General features: G+C 46.3%; 1 protein-coding gene across 1 annotated transcript in view; it reads right to left on the bottom strand.

Moving 5' to 3' along the window:
* The window catches only part of ATP10A (ATPase phospholipid transporting 10A (putative)), a 196,016-nt gene extending 182,109 nt beyond the window's left edge, over positions 1 to 13,907 (bottom strand). Inside the window, exon 1 of the mRNA XM_088454092.1 lies at positions 13,165 to 13,907. Coding sequence (XP_088310218.1) covers positions 13,165 to 13,622 — 458 coding nt within the window. The 5' untranslated portion in view covers positions 13,623 to 13,907. The remainder of the gene's footprint in view (positions 1 to 13,164) is intronic.
* Positions 13,908 to 14,612: the final 705 nt, after the last annotated feature.

The following is a 14,612-nucleotide window of genomic DNA, read 5'->3' as shown; positions in this document are numbered from 1 at the left end:
CGAGCTGAAATAGGCAAAAAGTCCTGGCTTTGGCAACCCAAACTACTGTTTGGGCACTCTAACCAGGACTTTAGACTGTGTGGCAGAGAGACTCAGGTGCCACATTTCAAGCAGCTATAAAGTACCCTGGGACCTGGGAGAACTCATTGTTTCAGGCTTACAACCTGGTTCTAGTCTGGAGTCCGGGTTTTCTTGGGAGCCAAGATGGGCTTTGCCTCAGCTGTTCCAGGAAGTGACTTCCCTATTTAGCTGGAGTAGGTGTTGTTACCAGTGCTCCTGACGCCAGCCAGTGGCCAGGCGATAGTTTGTGGAAGCTAGCGTTAGGAAGCCCTGCCAAGCAAGGTGAACAACAGGACCTGTAGTAGCTGTGTATATGAAGATACCAACAACTTGTCTGTTGTAAACTGCTGTAAGAAAAATAAAGTCCACTATACCTTGCAAGTCTGCCGATGTTTGTGCTCTTCCCAGCCAGAGTGATTCACAACAGGTTTAGCTGCTTTACACAACTAATCGTTTCCTATTTGGGAGCGACATGCAGAAAAAGGGATGGGTACCCCCAAATCAATTGAATATCCACTGCTGATCTCCTATCTAAAGGCGTGATAAAACAATTGAATCGCCCCCTAGGCTGGATTCCCTAGGGGTGTTGAGCCTGCAAAAATAAACGTGGGCCCCATCCTAAGAATATTCATCCCTAGTGTCCAATAGCACTTGAACTATCCACCAAACCCCTTGGGTGGTGGATGTGGGGTTTATAAATGGTTACATTTTGTCCATGGTACACCACAGGCCTCAACATGTCCACCTTTGATAAATGACTGCCAGGGCACTCAGGTCAGGCTTTCCGACTTTCTGGCTGCCCCTTCCGGGAGGGAGCACCCAGATCAGCATCCCAGGGGGCGTGGCCAGTTTAAGAAGGCGGGGCCAGCCAAGCTGTGAGCATTTGTGGGCAGGGTGGTGGTGGAGTCACGCGATTGAGTCATTGCAATATTACAGGCATTGTGAAGCAGGGGGCGGGGTCAAAATTACAATTCTGCATGAATCGCGTCACCAGCCCCCTCGCTGCGGGGGATTCAGAGGTAATTGCGGCAGGGATAGGAGGGGCGGGCGACAGTTGGGAGGATTGCATGCCTTCCCAGGGGGTCGGGACCGGCACCTGACCAAATCGGGAGGGTAGGCAAGTATGACACAGGCAATTGGAGAACCAAAAGTGCCAACATGCACTTGTTGGCACTTTTTTTTTTTTTTTTTATACTTTTAACCACTTGCTAATATCTTTCCAAAAAATGTCCCCAAAATAGTCATTATGTAAACAAGAACTATTTTAAGAAATATGCAGAATTGTCAAAATCATCCTGTTAAATAGCTCTTATTTGAATAATTTGATCATTAAAAAAACAAAACAAAAAACAAAACAAAACAAAAAAACACAATTTTGGGGGCATTTCTTGAAAAAAGTTTATTACAGTTAAAAAAAAAAAAAACAATTACAAGCAGCTTAGCACGCACACAATATTACTTTATGCAAGGTCATCAAAGAACTATCATAATGTAATGTAGTGTGAAGCACTTTGAAAAAAAACGTTTAGTGAAACACTCACAGAAAAATATTTAAAATAAAAAGTAAATTGAAAAATAAATAAATAAAAACAAAGCAAAAAAGGTACCTTATAAAGCAATTTTCCATCTACTTCACAGTCCTGCAAGATGATCAGCCAGCAGCAGGGGGCGATCCTAAAGTTGGGTATACACTAAGGGCCTGATTCAGACCCGGTCGCAAGCGCTGAGCGCTCGCAACCGGGTCGATGGTGGCCCAGAGCGCATGTGCACGACGGAGCCGGCTCAGTCGTGCGCATGCGCGAGACACGGATAGCGACAGGCAATCTGTCGCTCCGGGTCTCGCACCAAAGGGGGCGTGCTGTCGATGTTGAGTGACAGCACGCCCCCTTTGGAGGGCGGGCCGGGGGTGGGTGGCTGTCCAGACGGGGGCGTTCCCATGAGAACGCCTACCGTCTGGGGGCGGCCCCACTGACATCACAACAAGTGATGTCAGTGGGAGAGCTTTCGGCTCTGTTTGAGCTGAAAGCTCTCTGGGGCTTGCGGCAACGAGACCCTACCACAAGGGTCTCGTCGCAGCCCGATGGTCGCGATGGTCTTGAAAAAAATTAAATAAAAAAAAACAGACCGGCCCTGATTCAGGGCCTATGTCAACAGATCGATCGAACAGCCGACCTACCTGATGTTTGGATGGGCGGACATGCCCGCCCTGTTGAGCGGTCAATCGACGGCGGGTGATCGGCTGGATGCCCGTACACACCAGAAAATGGCCAATATACCGAAAGATATATCTTCATCTGCTGTGCTTCATCAACAAGTAGATCAATTTTATGACACTTCTCAGGCGGAGTAGTACGCATCCACTTTAACACCGAGCTTTCACAATCTCACTGAAATCCTTTTTCAATCACACACATATGTTCAGTGACACTCACACTTCTACACATACATAGGACCCCATTTATTAATGATCGCTACTGCAATACGATCTGGGCATGACATTACCGCCCATGATCGCATTGCAGTATGCGATCATAGCGCCCATATGTATCATCCAGGACATGCAGGGACACACGCTCAGAAAGGAGCCCGTTCCTGCGATGTGCCCGGAGAGTTGCTGGGGCTCCTGCGCATGTGCAGTCACGCTGACTGCACATGCACGGCCGCCATAGCCGGGGAGGGTTCCGGAGGAACCCTCCACCCGCTAACTATGTGCAGTGTAGCACATAGACTACAGCGGCTAATGCCATCTTCAGATGGTGTTAGCTGCGGGGGCATATATCCGGAATGCATCGCATTCTGGTTGTTGGTAAATTTGGCAGCATCACATCCCCCATAGAAACCTATGGGGGATGTGGCTGTCTGAGGAAATGGAGGGAGATACCTGCTGCGGTATCTCCTTCATATATCAGGGGGATACTAAATATTTGTGGTTAATCCCTGAAAACGGGGGTTTTCAGGGAATTATACCTCAAACATACAATGATAAATGGGCCCCATAGTCACATAGAATCCTAATATACACAGTCATACATATTGCACACATACACACAGCTGTAACTAGGGTGGTACAACGGAGCGCTCGCACAGAGCGCACATGGCCTGTGGGCAGAACCGGACGCCTCCACCCGTGTATGCACTACCAACACTGACTAGCCCACTGGGCGCTGCAATGTATTATAGTAGCAGTGTCCCCGGCTCCTTCTCTGCAGGACGCACCACTGCTAATATACATTACAGCTGCCTGCCCCGTGTGCTCCTCCCACCCTCCACATCTCTTACAGTGTCTGCAGGGACTGGACTTCGTTGGGTACAGTCAGGATCCCTTCTGTGGCTGCTGCTGGGCACAGCCGCACAAAAACGAAGGTAAGCAGCATAGATGCTCCCAGAAAGGGGGAGTAAGAGGAGGAATGATGAAAAGGAGAAATGAGGAGGAAGACGAAACAGGTGGAGGGGCCCTACCAAGGTATGTCTGTATAGGGGGCTCTACCATGGCATAATGTCTGAAAGGGGCTCTACTGTGGCGTAACATTTATAAGCGACTCTACTGTGGTGTAATGTGTATAAGGGACTCTACTTTAGCATAACATGTGTAAGTGGCTCTACTGTGGTGTAACGTGTATAAGGGGCACTACTGTGTGGCGTAACGTGGATAAGGGGCACTACTGTGTGGCGGAATGTGTATAAAGGGTAGTACTTTGTGGCGTAACGTGAATAATGGACACTATTGTGCGATGTTAATTGGTACTATTATGCGGCCACGCCCCTATATTTTTGGCATGCACCGTCCCTATTTTGAACAGGGAAGGGGGTACCAATTGTCTTTCTGCCACCAAAATGTCTGGTTAAGGCTATGCACATACATACAGTTACACACCTACAGTATACATGCCTGATGATAACCAGGCGTCCAATGTCTCCATAGCATACACACTTGTGGGCTGATTAGTGTAACGGTTTTAGCGACTATGGGGTAGATATACTAAGCATTGGAGAGAGATAAAGTACCAACCAATCAGCTTCTGTAATTTTTCAAGCACAGTTTGACAACTGACAGTTAGGTGCTGATTGGTTGGTACTTTATTTCTCTCCAAGGCTTAGTACATCTGCCCCAATATGACTAGAAGCTTGAGATGTGTTCTTTAGCCCCTGAGGAAGATAACATGGAGGTGGCTGAAACAGCACTTTGGGCGCAGTAAATAATTTTGCTGTCTGTTTGATGATTTGATTGGTGAATGCAGACTCTCCTTATCCCAAGTCTTGGGGACGGACAGACAGACAGAGACACACAGAGACACACAGAGACACACAGAGACACACAGAGACACACAGAGACACACAGAGACACAGAGACACAGAGACACACAGACACACAGACACACAGACACACAGACACACAGACACACAGACACACAGACACACAGACACACAGACACAGACACAGACACAGACACACACACACAGACACACAGACACAGACACACACACACACAGACACACACACACACAGACACACACAGACACACACACACACAGACACACACACACAGACACACACACACAGACACACACACACAGACACACACACACAGACACACACACACAGACACACAGACACACAGACACACAGACACACAGACACAGACACACAGACACACAGACACAGACACACAGACACAGACACACAGACACACAGACACACAGACACACAGACACACAGACACACAGACACACAGACACACACAGTTATAAGGGTGAGGTAATTGTTCGCTTGGGCTGGATATAATTTACCTTACATTATTATGACTGACCGTAAGAAGGTAATCCCTGCATCGTAATGGCTGCTCACATTCTCCCTGTGTGTAATCACTATATTGCTGTCCCAGCAGTAACACACTCAGCATCGCCCTAATTGACAGTTAGGATAGGAATATCCCTGGTAACCATCCTCTAAACGTTGACAGATACAGAAGAACAGGATCATTTTATAGCTGCCCGGTGAGGTCAGATCCCCACCAGTAGCACTGTATTACCAATGTATCCCGCAGCTGCCAATGTCAGTCACCCCCATATCAGCAATAGTATAGCACATGGCACCAGTGTAATGCAATAGTTGGTAGTGTATATAAGACAAATAACAAAACACCCAGGGACACAGAGTGTTCTGGAACCACTTCATAAAGTTCACTCTTATTGGTGGGGGGGTAGTTTAAATATTAGAAGATCAGCACTCCACTACAACGTCTTGAGACAAAACCAATGGGTCGAAACGCATCAGCATGGAGATGCCCTGAACGTCTGGTTTCCTTGAGACATGGGTCCATGGGTCCAGGGGGACCTACACCACACACCCTACAACCATATAATTATACTTTCCTCTCCGGAGTCACGCTTGGGCCGGCGCTGCAGACCTATCACCGGGTATATAGCACAGCGGTCATTTTCCTGGAGATTTGCGGCTTTGCAGTAGACTCTGGCACAAAGCCAGTCTACTGCACTACCGGAGAGGACGCCCGCAAGGAGGTTGTACATGGGCCCCCTTCTGTCTTAAACTGCCCCTGCCATCCAATCATTCCTGTTAGCCTGTGCTGTTCCCATCTTCAGGGAAAAGACTGTTTTGAGAGGCCCGATTTCAATTCTATCCGGTAGGGGACCATTTTGGCTAAATTGAAGGTGTTATTTCTCATTTCTTTTTACGAATGCTTGTTAAGTATAATTTGTATTATGTATTGTATTTTCATCTCTTTAGGTCATTATCCATAAACAGTATGAGCAACTCTGGAGAAAAAGTGATATACATCTCCCCAATTTGAGAAAAAAAAAAAAAACGAAACATTTAATCTACTTTAAATATATGGAACTCAAGTGTAATACCTGTAGGGGAATACTGCGCAAGAATTGACTCCGTGCACAGTTTATTTGGTAGTCTTTTTAACCCTTCAAAATTCTGGTTTCCATCTCACTCAAAGGGCGGAATTCAATTGTTTCTACCCCCCTTCGCGCCCGACGGAGCTATTCAATTGTTGCTCCTGTCGGGCATGATCAGCTGCCAGCGCTCCATTTCAGCTTGCAGCCCCAGCAGGGTGCGAGCTGAAATGTGCGAAAAGTGACCTGTTTGGGCGCCCAAACATCACTTTTCACAGTCGCGCCCAGCACTTTGGTCGGGGGTAGCTGCTTTACGCGGCTAGACCAGACCACTTTGGGCGCAATCAGCGCGAAAAATGGCAGCAATTGAATACCACCCCGCAATCTCCTGTCACTTTAGACGGGAGTTCCAGACTGCGTAAACAATTGAATTCCGCCCATTAGATGTTAAATGCCAGTTTTATACATACTACACTATGGGCCATATTTTTTTAAGTATATTTGTGGGATACCCCCCAAAAAAACTGTAGTTTTCAGTAATATCTGTAAATATTAAGGATCTTTGGGATTTAAGGAGAAGCATTGTAACAGCATTGCAGGCCCTGGGCAAAGCACTGCACTGTGGCTCCTATCCATCCATTCACGGGAATAAAAATGTAAACGGTCAATAAAATTTAAACCTTGATAACAAACCCTCGTATACATACATATGCAGTCATACACATGCACACATACAGTTACACACTTGCAGTATACAAATACATACATGCAGTGACACGCACAATACAGTATATAAAGTCACACACACACAGTGGCACACATACACAGACCATGCCTCTTACCTTACAGGCCGTCTGCTGGATAGTCTATCACACTGGTAACTGGGTCTGCAGCAGCTCCTCCTCTATCCCATGATGCTGCTGGCACAATGCAATGTAGCATGGCACCAGCTCAACTCCGCCTGTCTTCTCCAGCTCGTACAGTTCCTGATCTGGACTGCAGCTGTAATTAAAGTATGGGGGGGACCTGTGAAAGAGGGGAGGCCCAGGGGATGTGTCCCCCCTTTAATCTGGCTCTGTGGCTACAGGCTAGGAAGAAGGTAGAGTATGCTGCCTGGCCACTCTGATTGGGTGTCATTCACTATTAGAACAGGTGGGAAGCATCTTTCTCTGCCTGCCTCTCAGCCCGCTGCCCTACGTACGGAGCGAACGGCCGCACACTCCATGTACATGCCCCCCGGTCCAGCCCGCCCCTGCTCAAAGGCCCCTGATAAAAACGTGGGGCCCTAGGCAGCTGCCCAGTGTGCCCATACGTTAAGATGGCCCTGCATGGACCTTGCCAAAGACAAAACTGTGAGAATATTCACCATTTAATTTGGTCACTGCAATGCTCTGTGCTTTACAGGATTGTCACTATGATGCCATCTGTACTAAATGGCAGTGTCTGCCTCTGTCCATCACCTCTACATTTGCCCTCACCCTCTGCCAGCAGACATATCTGTGTATCCTCCAAGCAGCGCAGATACTGGTGACTTTAAAGGGGGCACATATTTGATTAAAGGGGACACAGATTATTATTATTAATTATTATTATTAGATTAATGGGGCACAGATTGTTATTAGACACTGGGATGCGGTCTGTTTTGCTTGGAAGTCACATAGCATATTATGAACTCAGTGTGGGGCCTAGAAAGGGCATATTTTTGCACCTGGGCCCACCACTTGCAAGTTCCACCAAGCAGCCCATGCTGTCAACTTCATCATCTTTATTAACAGTTACTTATAAAGTGCCAGCATCCATTGTGCTTTATAATTGGGAATAAAAAAAATAAATAAAACAAGACTGGGTAATAACAGACAAAGGTAAGAATAAATAAAGCCTTTCAACAGGATAAAGAAGAAAATATTTTGAATGATCATCTAAGCCCAGCTCCCTCATTACAGGTATATATCCATGAATGTATCATCCAGGCCCTTCCTTGGCATTCACCTGAAGTCTTTACATGCAAACCATTTTCTAAATGGTGACAAACTAGGAATAAATTAAAAACCTGCATTCAAGGCAAAATTTTAAAAAGACAAAATTGGTCAGTGTATATTCGCAGTGCTCTAATTGAAAAGCTTAATAATCACCATTTTCTTTTATACAAACATTACAGCTGTGTTTACCATATAGTAAATAGATCTCAAGGATACCAAAATTAATGGAGCTTTAACTTGCTCCAAATGTGTTATCTACAAGAGCGAGCTGGCCCCAACCAATCATTGTGAAAGAGCACATACAAGTCTAATGCTGGGTACACTCTAGAAAATGTGTGTACCCAGCGACGGACCAATACACACTGCACGATCTGGTGTACGACCTCCCGATATATTATATCCCCGCTGCACCCAGAAGCATGGTGTCGGCCACTGGATCTTCAGATCGGCCTCCACTGCAGGCCAATCTGAAGATGCAATGAACGGCGCACGGGAGCACGCAATAGTGGGTACGCACTGGACTTGACGTTTCCGATACGCCTCAAAACAAATCGTCCAATATATATCGTCTAGTGTGTACCCTGCTTAAGATTGTTCAAGCATTATGAGTATACTCAAATAGAGCTAAAGAACACTATTGCTTTATGAAGTTTTAGTCCATTTTAACACCAAATGCGTTTGGCATGCCATTGTAATTGTTAGATTTATGCTTTTTTTTTTTTTATACTAAAAACTTAGTCAAAGTATTTCTAATAGGACTGCATACTTATTAGATCTGTCTTCATATGCCGAATGCCATTAAAAAAAAAAAAAGTGTCACCAACAACTATGGTATGCAAATCTATATTGTAACTCCATAGTCATTTTACCAACAACTATGGAACTATGGCTTGGGGTCACTGCGTGCGATCACGCAGGACTTGTTCTGCACATGCGCAGTAAGGGTCCTACGCATGCACTGTCCACCCACATCTGAGTTGTAAGCAAACCATCAGGTTTGCGTACAACTCTGAATCAGGCCCTTAAGTATATAGCCCTCCAAAGCCTTGTTAGCTCAGAAGCTGAGGGCTTGATCCAGAGGTGCGAATTTATGCGAATGCTGCAGCTGAAGGAAAAATAGCACGATCGAGCAGACATTGGGCGCAACATCGGACATTAGAGCAACCCTATGATTGCGCAGAATGTCTGACAGTACATGGACACAGAGCCTGACCCCGCACATCCCCCCAACACAGAATTGCATGGATCTCCATATCAACCATTGAGACACATGCGCAGATTTAAAACATTGGGTGCTTGTACCCCTGAAATAGGTTAAAAGTCTTAAGTCTCTATTACCACCTATAGCAGCCAATTAGATTCTAGCTTCTCCCTGTAGAAAACTGAAGTTGGGGGATGTGAGTGGGAGGACCAATCAGGAGCTGCAATCACGGACACAGATTTTTAATTGTTTCTCCTGCTAACACCTCCCTTTCTGTAGCCATTTTAAATTGGTGAATGAAATGTTCACCATGTAAGGGGATACTGTGGGTTTAAACTAAAAGATTATGACCAAACCCCTAAACAAACCACATCCCCCCTGCCCTAGTGGGCCTTAAGATGGTCACTACCATTGTAAAACTGTAAAGAAAAAAAAAATAGATTTGTTTTTCCGTGTAACACTAAATTACAGTAGTGGTTCTCGAAGCTAACTTAGTTACTGAATAGCTCATCTGTGCTTCCAAGGTGAGACCCACAAAGCAGCCACTGTTGGCCAGAGATGCTTTAAGACTTTAGCAGATCAAGGGCAAAACAATCACATACACTCTACTCCTGGCAAAACAGAAAACACAAACTAAATATGAAACTAACCTAAAAGTAGAATGTATAGCATTCTCAGGGAGCAGTACAAGAGAAATATTTTGTTTTCACTGCATTACCCAGTGTAAAATGTATTAAATATTTAGAATTTGGGGAGAACAGGCCTGTTTTAACACCTTCCAGACCATGTATCCATCAAGAGGTAGTTCCTATTAACTGTACATATTGGGGAAAGGCATTCCTCTGCCTGCACCCCACACTAGAATCATTCTGTCGACAACTACCTTGTCTATAGAGCGAAAGCCAGAAGCCAAATGAAGCTTCCAGATCTACATAGGGTGTTTGCTTGCAGAGCAGTGTATTGTGCAAAGTTCAATTGTGAATGTGGTATTTAATTAGCAACATGTGTGGCTAAAGTAGTTACTACAAATTGTGGTACCCCAACATTTAATTGTGCACCTCCATTAAAGCTGGCCACAGACATAGCGATGTGTTCACGATCTGACATGGTGCACGATTTCCCTTGAAAACTCTCCTCGGCAGCTCTGCACAAGATTTGGTGTTTGCAGTGTCCAATCTTCAAACGATCTATCGTGCAGCCAGACATTTCTACAGTGCACATGTATCCCAGATTGGCAGATCTGAAGATGCGATGTGCGATCAGCGGGGACGCGCATCGCGATTATGAGTGGGGACTCACAATTTTCTCACGATTTGGCCATATTTTACAAGATCTGTCGTTCCAATGTGTCGGAATCGGCTAAAATATCGTTATGTGTGTGGTCAGCTTTAGTATGTGGACAGATTTGCGATTGTGAGTTTCCAGCAAAATGGTCAGAAAACCGCCACCTTGTGGCAATCACGCAGAGTTTGATTACCCTTTTAATATGGGGAGGAGGAGAAGAAAAATCTAAAATGAAATATAATACTAAACTTTGTAGAAAAGTAACAAAGGCATGCTGCTCCTATCACTACACAACCGCCACCAAAAAGAAAATTGCAACACTGAAACCCTATGCTGGGTACACACTAAACTGTGTACCCAGCACAATGTTGTTCGCGCCAGGCCCCTGGCAGGAGTCGCGCCATTGGCAAGCGCATACAAAGTTGCCAATGGCGCCGGCCATGCTGGATTCGGCAGTATGGCGCCCACTGACAATATCGCCAGTCAGAGCTGCATGCAGGTCCAACGGGTGATGACTGATGCCACGTGGAAGCACGCGTAGTCAGCGACATAGTGGGTACACACTAGTCAATGTGACAGATATGTCATCCAATTCACTGGATCAGATGACATATGGTCTAGGGTGTACCTGGCTTTAGGGTTTGAATTTGTATAAGTGGTAGCAAACTAGATTGTAAGCTCATCTGGGCCAGGGACTTGCGTAATAAACAGTCTCTGTACAGCAATGTGTAATATGTTGGGGATATAAAAAAATAAAAAAAAAAAGTGTAATGAAGGTAGTCTTTAGTTTGCAGCAACAAAAGCTAATAAGACATGCTTATAATAAATCTTAACAAATTTTTTTTTTAAAAATTGTGACTTTTTAGGTGAGGATTAAGCCGCGTACACACTGGCACAATTTTGTTACGATTTGGCCAAATCGTAACGACATACAAATTATGCAGTGTATATGCACGATATGCGCGCTACCGATGTGCTGCACATCAAACCTGACGTTATCGCATGTGGACTCATTCATGTTAATTCAGCACGGAACAAGTGATGGTTCCGTTGTACGTTACATCATTTGGATATGTCCCCGCAGTACGATATGTCAGCCCGATGGGCTGACATCCCGGTACACATCGTCCAGTGTGTACAAACTTTTTAGAACTAAAGCATTCAAATCTGAAGACTTAAGGTGCGTACACACTACACGATATGCTCCCTGAGCAATATCGTGTAGTGTGTCCCCGGCAGGCTGTGCTCAATGTCGTTCATGACATTGAGCACAGCCACTGAACTATATCATTAACGATATCGTTCAGCGCAGGGCTCTCTCCCCCATTCCCCAACATGCAGCAATCTGACGAGGTCGTCAGATTGTGCTGCATGTTCAGGCGATGGACAATGTCGGAAATGACCAGCGGGAGTGCGCATCGCTGGTCGTTTCCAACATAAAAGTGCACGATTTGTGCACAATTACTGAGCGATTGCACGATTACGATGTCGTAATCGTGCAGTCGCTCAGTAATATCGCCCAGTGTGTACCCACCATTACTGCATTACAAATGATGACAGTACAGCAGCATACAGTGGAAACAATTACAAAAATAAAATATATAATTGTACACGAATAAATTGAATGTGTGTTGGCATTTCTAAAACTCTTGCGCCGTAATGTATGTTTATGAAATCCCCTTAATAACCAACATTTTCTGGCTATCATACACCAGGGGCTTCATATTACAATGAGTAATAACCCCTTTAGCACTTGTTTCCGACGCTAAAAAGGAGTTATGACAAATTCAATATTTTTATCCAGAAAGTTGTAAAACGCAACATTATAAACTATAGCCTGCCATCACGACAGCTAAACAACTCTAGTTTTAAAACCATCTTCTAATTATTGTTGAAACTTGAGAAACTCATCCAAACAACATCTTGTGTATAACTTGCATAGATATCAGATAATTGCACTTACAACATCCTCACCATCCCTGCCTTAAACACTGGAAAATCTCTCCAAAACTGCCAAGCTTCATCTGGATCAAACAAGTGGAAAACACAATTTCTGAGAGTTGCCAATTACCAAGTCTCTCCCAAGCTGAGCTGCTGGGACAACACAAGTATTAGGTGTACAACTAGACTTTCCACTGCAAGAGAAAATGGACAACAACTTCAGGCAGATGTCAGAAGCTGGTGGGAGGAGTAACCATAGCCTCAGCATGTAATGTATTCCAAGGAGCAGACGTCTGATGAGACACAATAGAGGATTGCACGATGCATCTGCCTGCAAGGTATAGACTACATATGATGGTCACAGCAGTCAGTGTGGCCAGGATGGGACAGAACAATAACTGACACGTGTGAGGATGCTGGGGACACGACCCCCACCAGGGTGGATGAGTGACCCTCCCCGAGTCCCCAGCCAGTTACACAAACTTTCTCCTCCCAGGTTGGCATTGGCAGGTCACTGAGTGTGGTGGGGTAAGGAGAGGGGTCCCTCCTCCTCCTTCCATGAATGGAGAGCACTCAGCAGCCGGGCACTAACGTGGCAGCTTTCAGCGCCTCACATGGGGGCGGGTCTGGGTGCTGGGTGCCTGTCTCACCACCTCCTCAGTCAGTGTAAAACTCTCCCCTCACCGCAGTATTTACTACTATCAGTCCCGAAAGACCCAAGTGACGAGCCTGTGTGATACAGCCACGCGTGGGTCTAGCTCTCCCACGTCTGTAGTCGCACATGCCATCACGTATAGTAGCCTAGTGTATGTGGTGCCCCCCTACCTCCCTCCTCACCTGCAGAACACCAGGCAGTCCATGTGGTTGATCTCCTTGTCGGAGCGGTAGCGGCGATAATCCTCCCACAGGTCCTTGATGGCGGTCACGGCCAGGATGAAGAGCACCGGGGCCAGCGCCAGCTCGGGTTTGAAGGCATTAACCGAGGGCACGAAGTTGAGCAGCGCGATGAAGACGAAGTAGACGTTGGCCAGGCGGTGGAACTGCTCGAAGAGGTTCTTGGGCAGGAAGGACAGCGCCGTGTACTTGGTGGTCTGGATGGAGTTGCCGGCGTACTGGCGGTTGGGGTTCTCCGCCGCTGCCTTGCCGCAGCTCTGGTACAGCAGGTTGGAGCGGACCGTCCTCGCCTTGCTCTCCTTCCTGTGCTTCCTCCGCTTCTTCCTTCTGCCTGCGGTGCCCTCCTCGCCCTTCACCACCTGGCACTTCGTGTCACCATCTGCGCCCTCACCCGCTGCCATGGCTGGCAGCGCTGCTGCTCCTGAGCTCCGGTCTCTGAGCACCGGCCGAGCTGTGTGAGGAAGTGCCGCTTTCCCGTCTCAGGCAGCAGCGGTGTCACCCATCAGCCCGCGGGGAGGTGTAGCAGTAGTAGCACCGCTCTGCTCATCATCACCATATACTAGTAAGTTGTAGTAGTGCTGCTACACCCCAGGTGCACCCGGGCGGGGGGAGGAGACAGGCGCAGCCCTCGGGGAGGGGGTATTATTATTGCTATTTGCTTCCGAGCATTTGGGTTCCCGCTTTAAACTTTCGTTTCCAAAAAGTTTGGAGGATCATTACTTGTGTGTGAGAAGTCCCTCCCCCCCTGTCCCGGCCTCCGGTGTGTATGTCACCAGCCCCGCAGAGTTTCCGCTGAGCCCTAGAAGATGGGGGCGGAGAGGGCTAGTACTACACATCAGCCTGCTGCACTCTCCTCCTCATCATTCTACCCCGGGCCCACACACAGCCCTGTCACCGGATCATTACACATTGTATTGGAAAGATAGAACATTTGGCAAATGTATTTCTTTTTTGTTATGTACAGTGCTCGCAGTCACGTATGGGGGTGTGTGGGGGCGGCACATTGTCATCCATGTGCAAGTTTCCACAGTATTTTATGGAGGAAACAGTTAAGCTACGTGAATGCAAATATTAGTTCAATAGGTAACTGAGATGTCTCTCTTATTGACGTAATTATCTGTTAATATAGAGAAAACTATGTGTGTGTGTGTGTGTGTGTGTGTGTGTGTGTGTGTGTATATTTACTTTATTTGTTAGGTACAACATGGGAATAGGCATAGACAGTTATAATAGTCTGCAACAAGTGGGAGCTGCATTTGTGCACTGCTGGCGGGGTAAGATGGAAGACAGGATATTAATCCATTTCTTTTAATGAAAAAAAATTGTGGAATATTGCAAAATATAAAGTTATTTTAGACATAAGTATCACCCTGTTGAAATATTCCAGAAGC

This window comes from Taudactylus pleione, unplaced genomic scaffold (genome assembly GCF_031769625.1).
Source record: "Taudactylus pleione unplaced genomic scaffold, aTauple2 ptg000609l, whole genome shotgun sequence".
NCBI classification, from domain to species: domain Eukaryota; kingdom Metazoa; phylum Chordata; class Amphibia; order Anura; family Myobatrachidae; genus Taudactylus; species Taudactylus pleione.
This window is presented reverse-complemented; position numbering and strand designations above follow the sequence as displayed.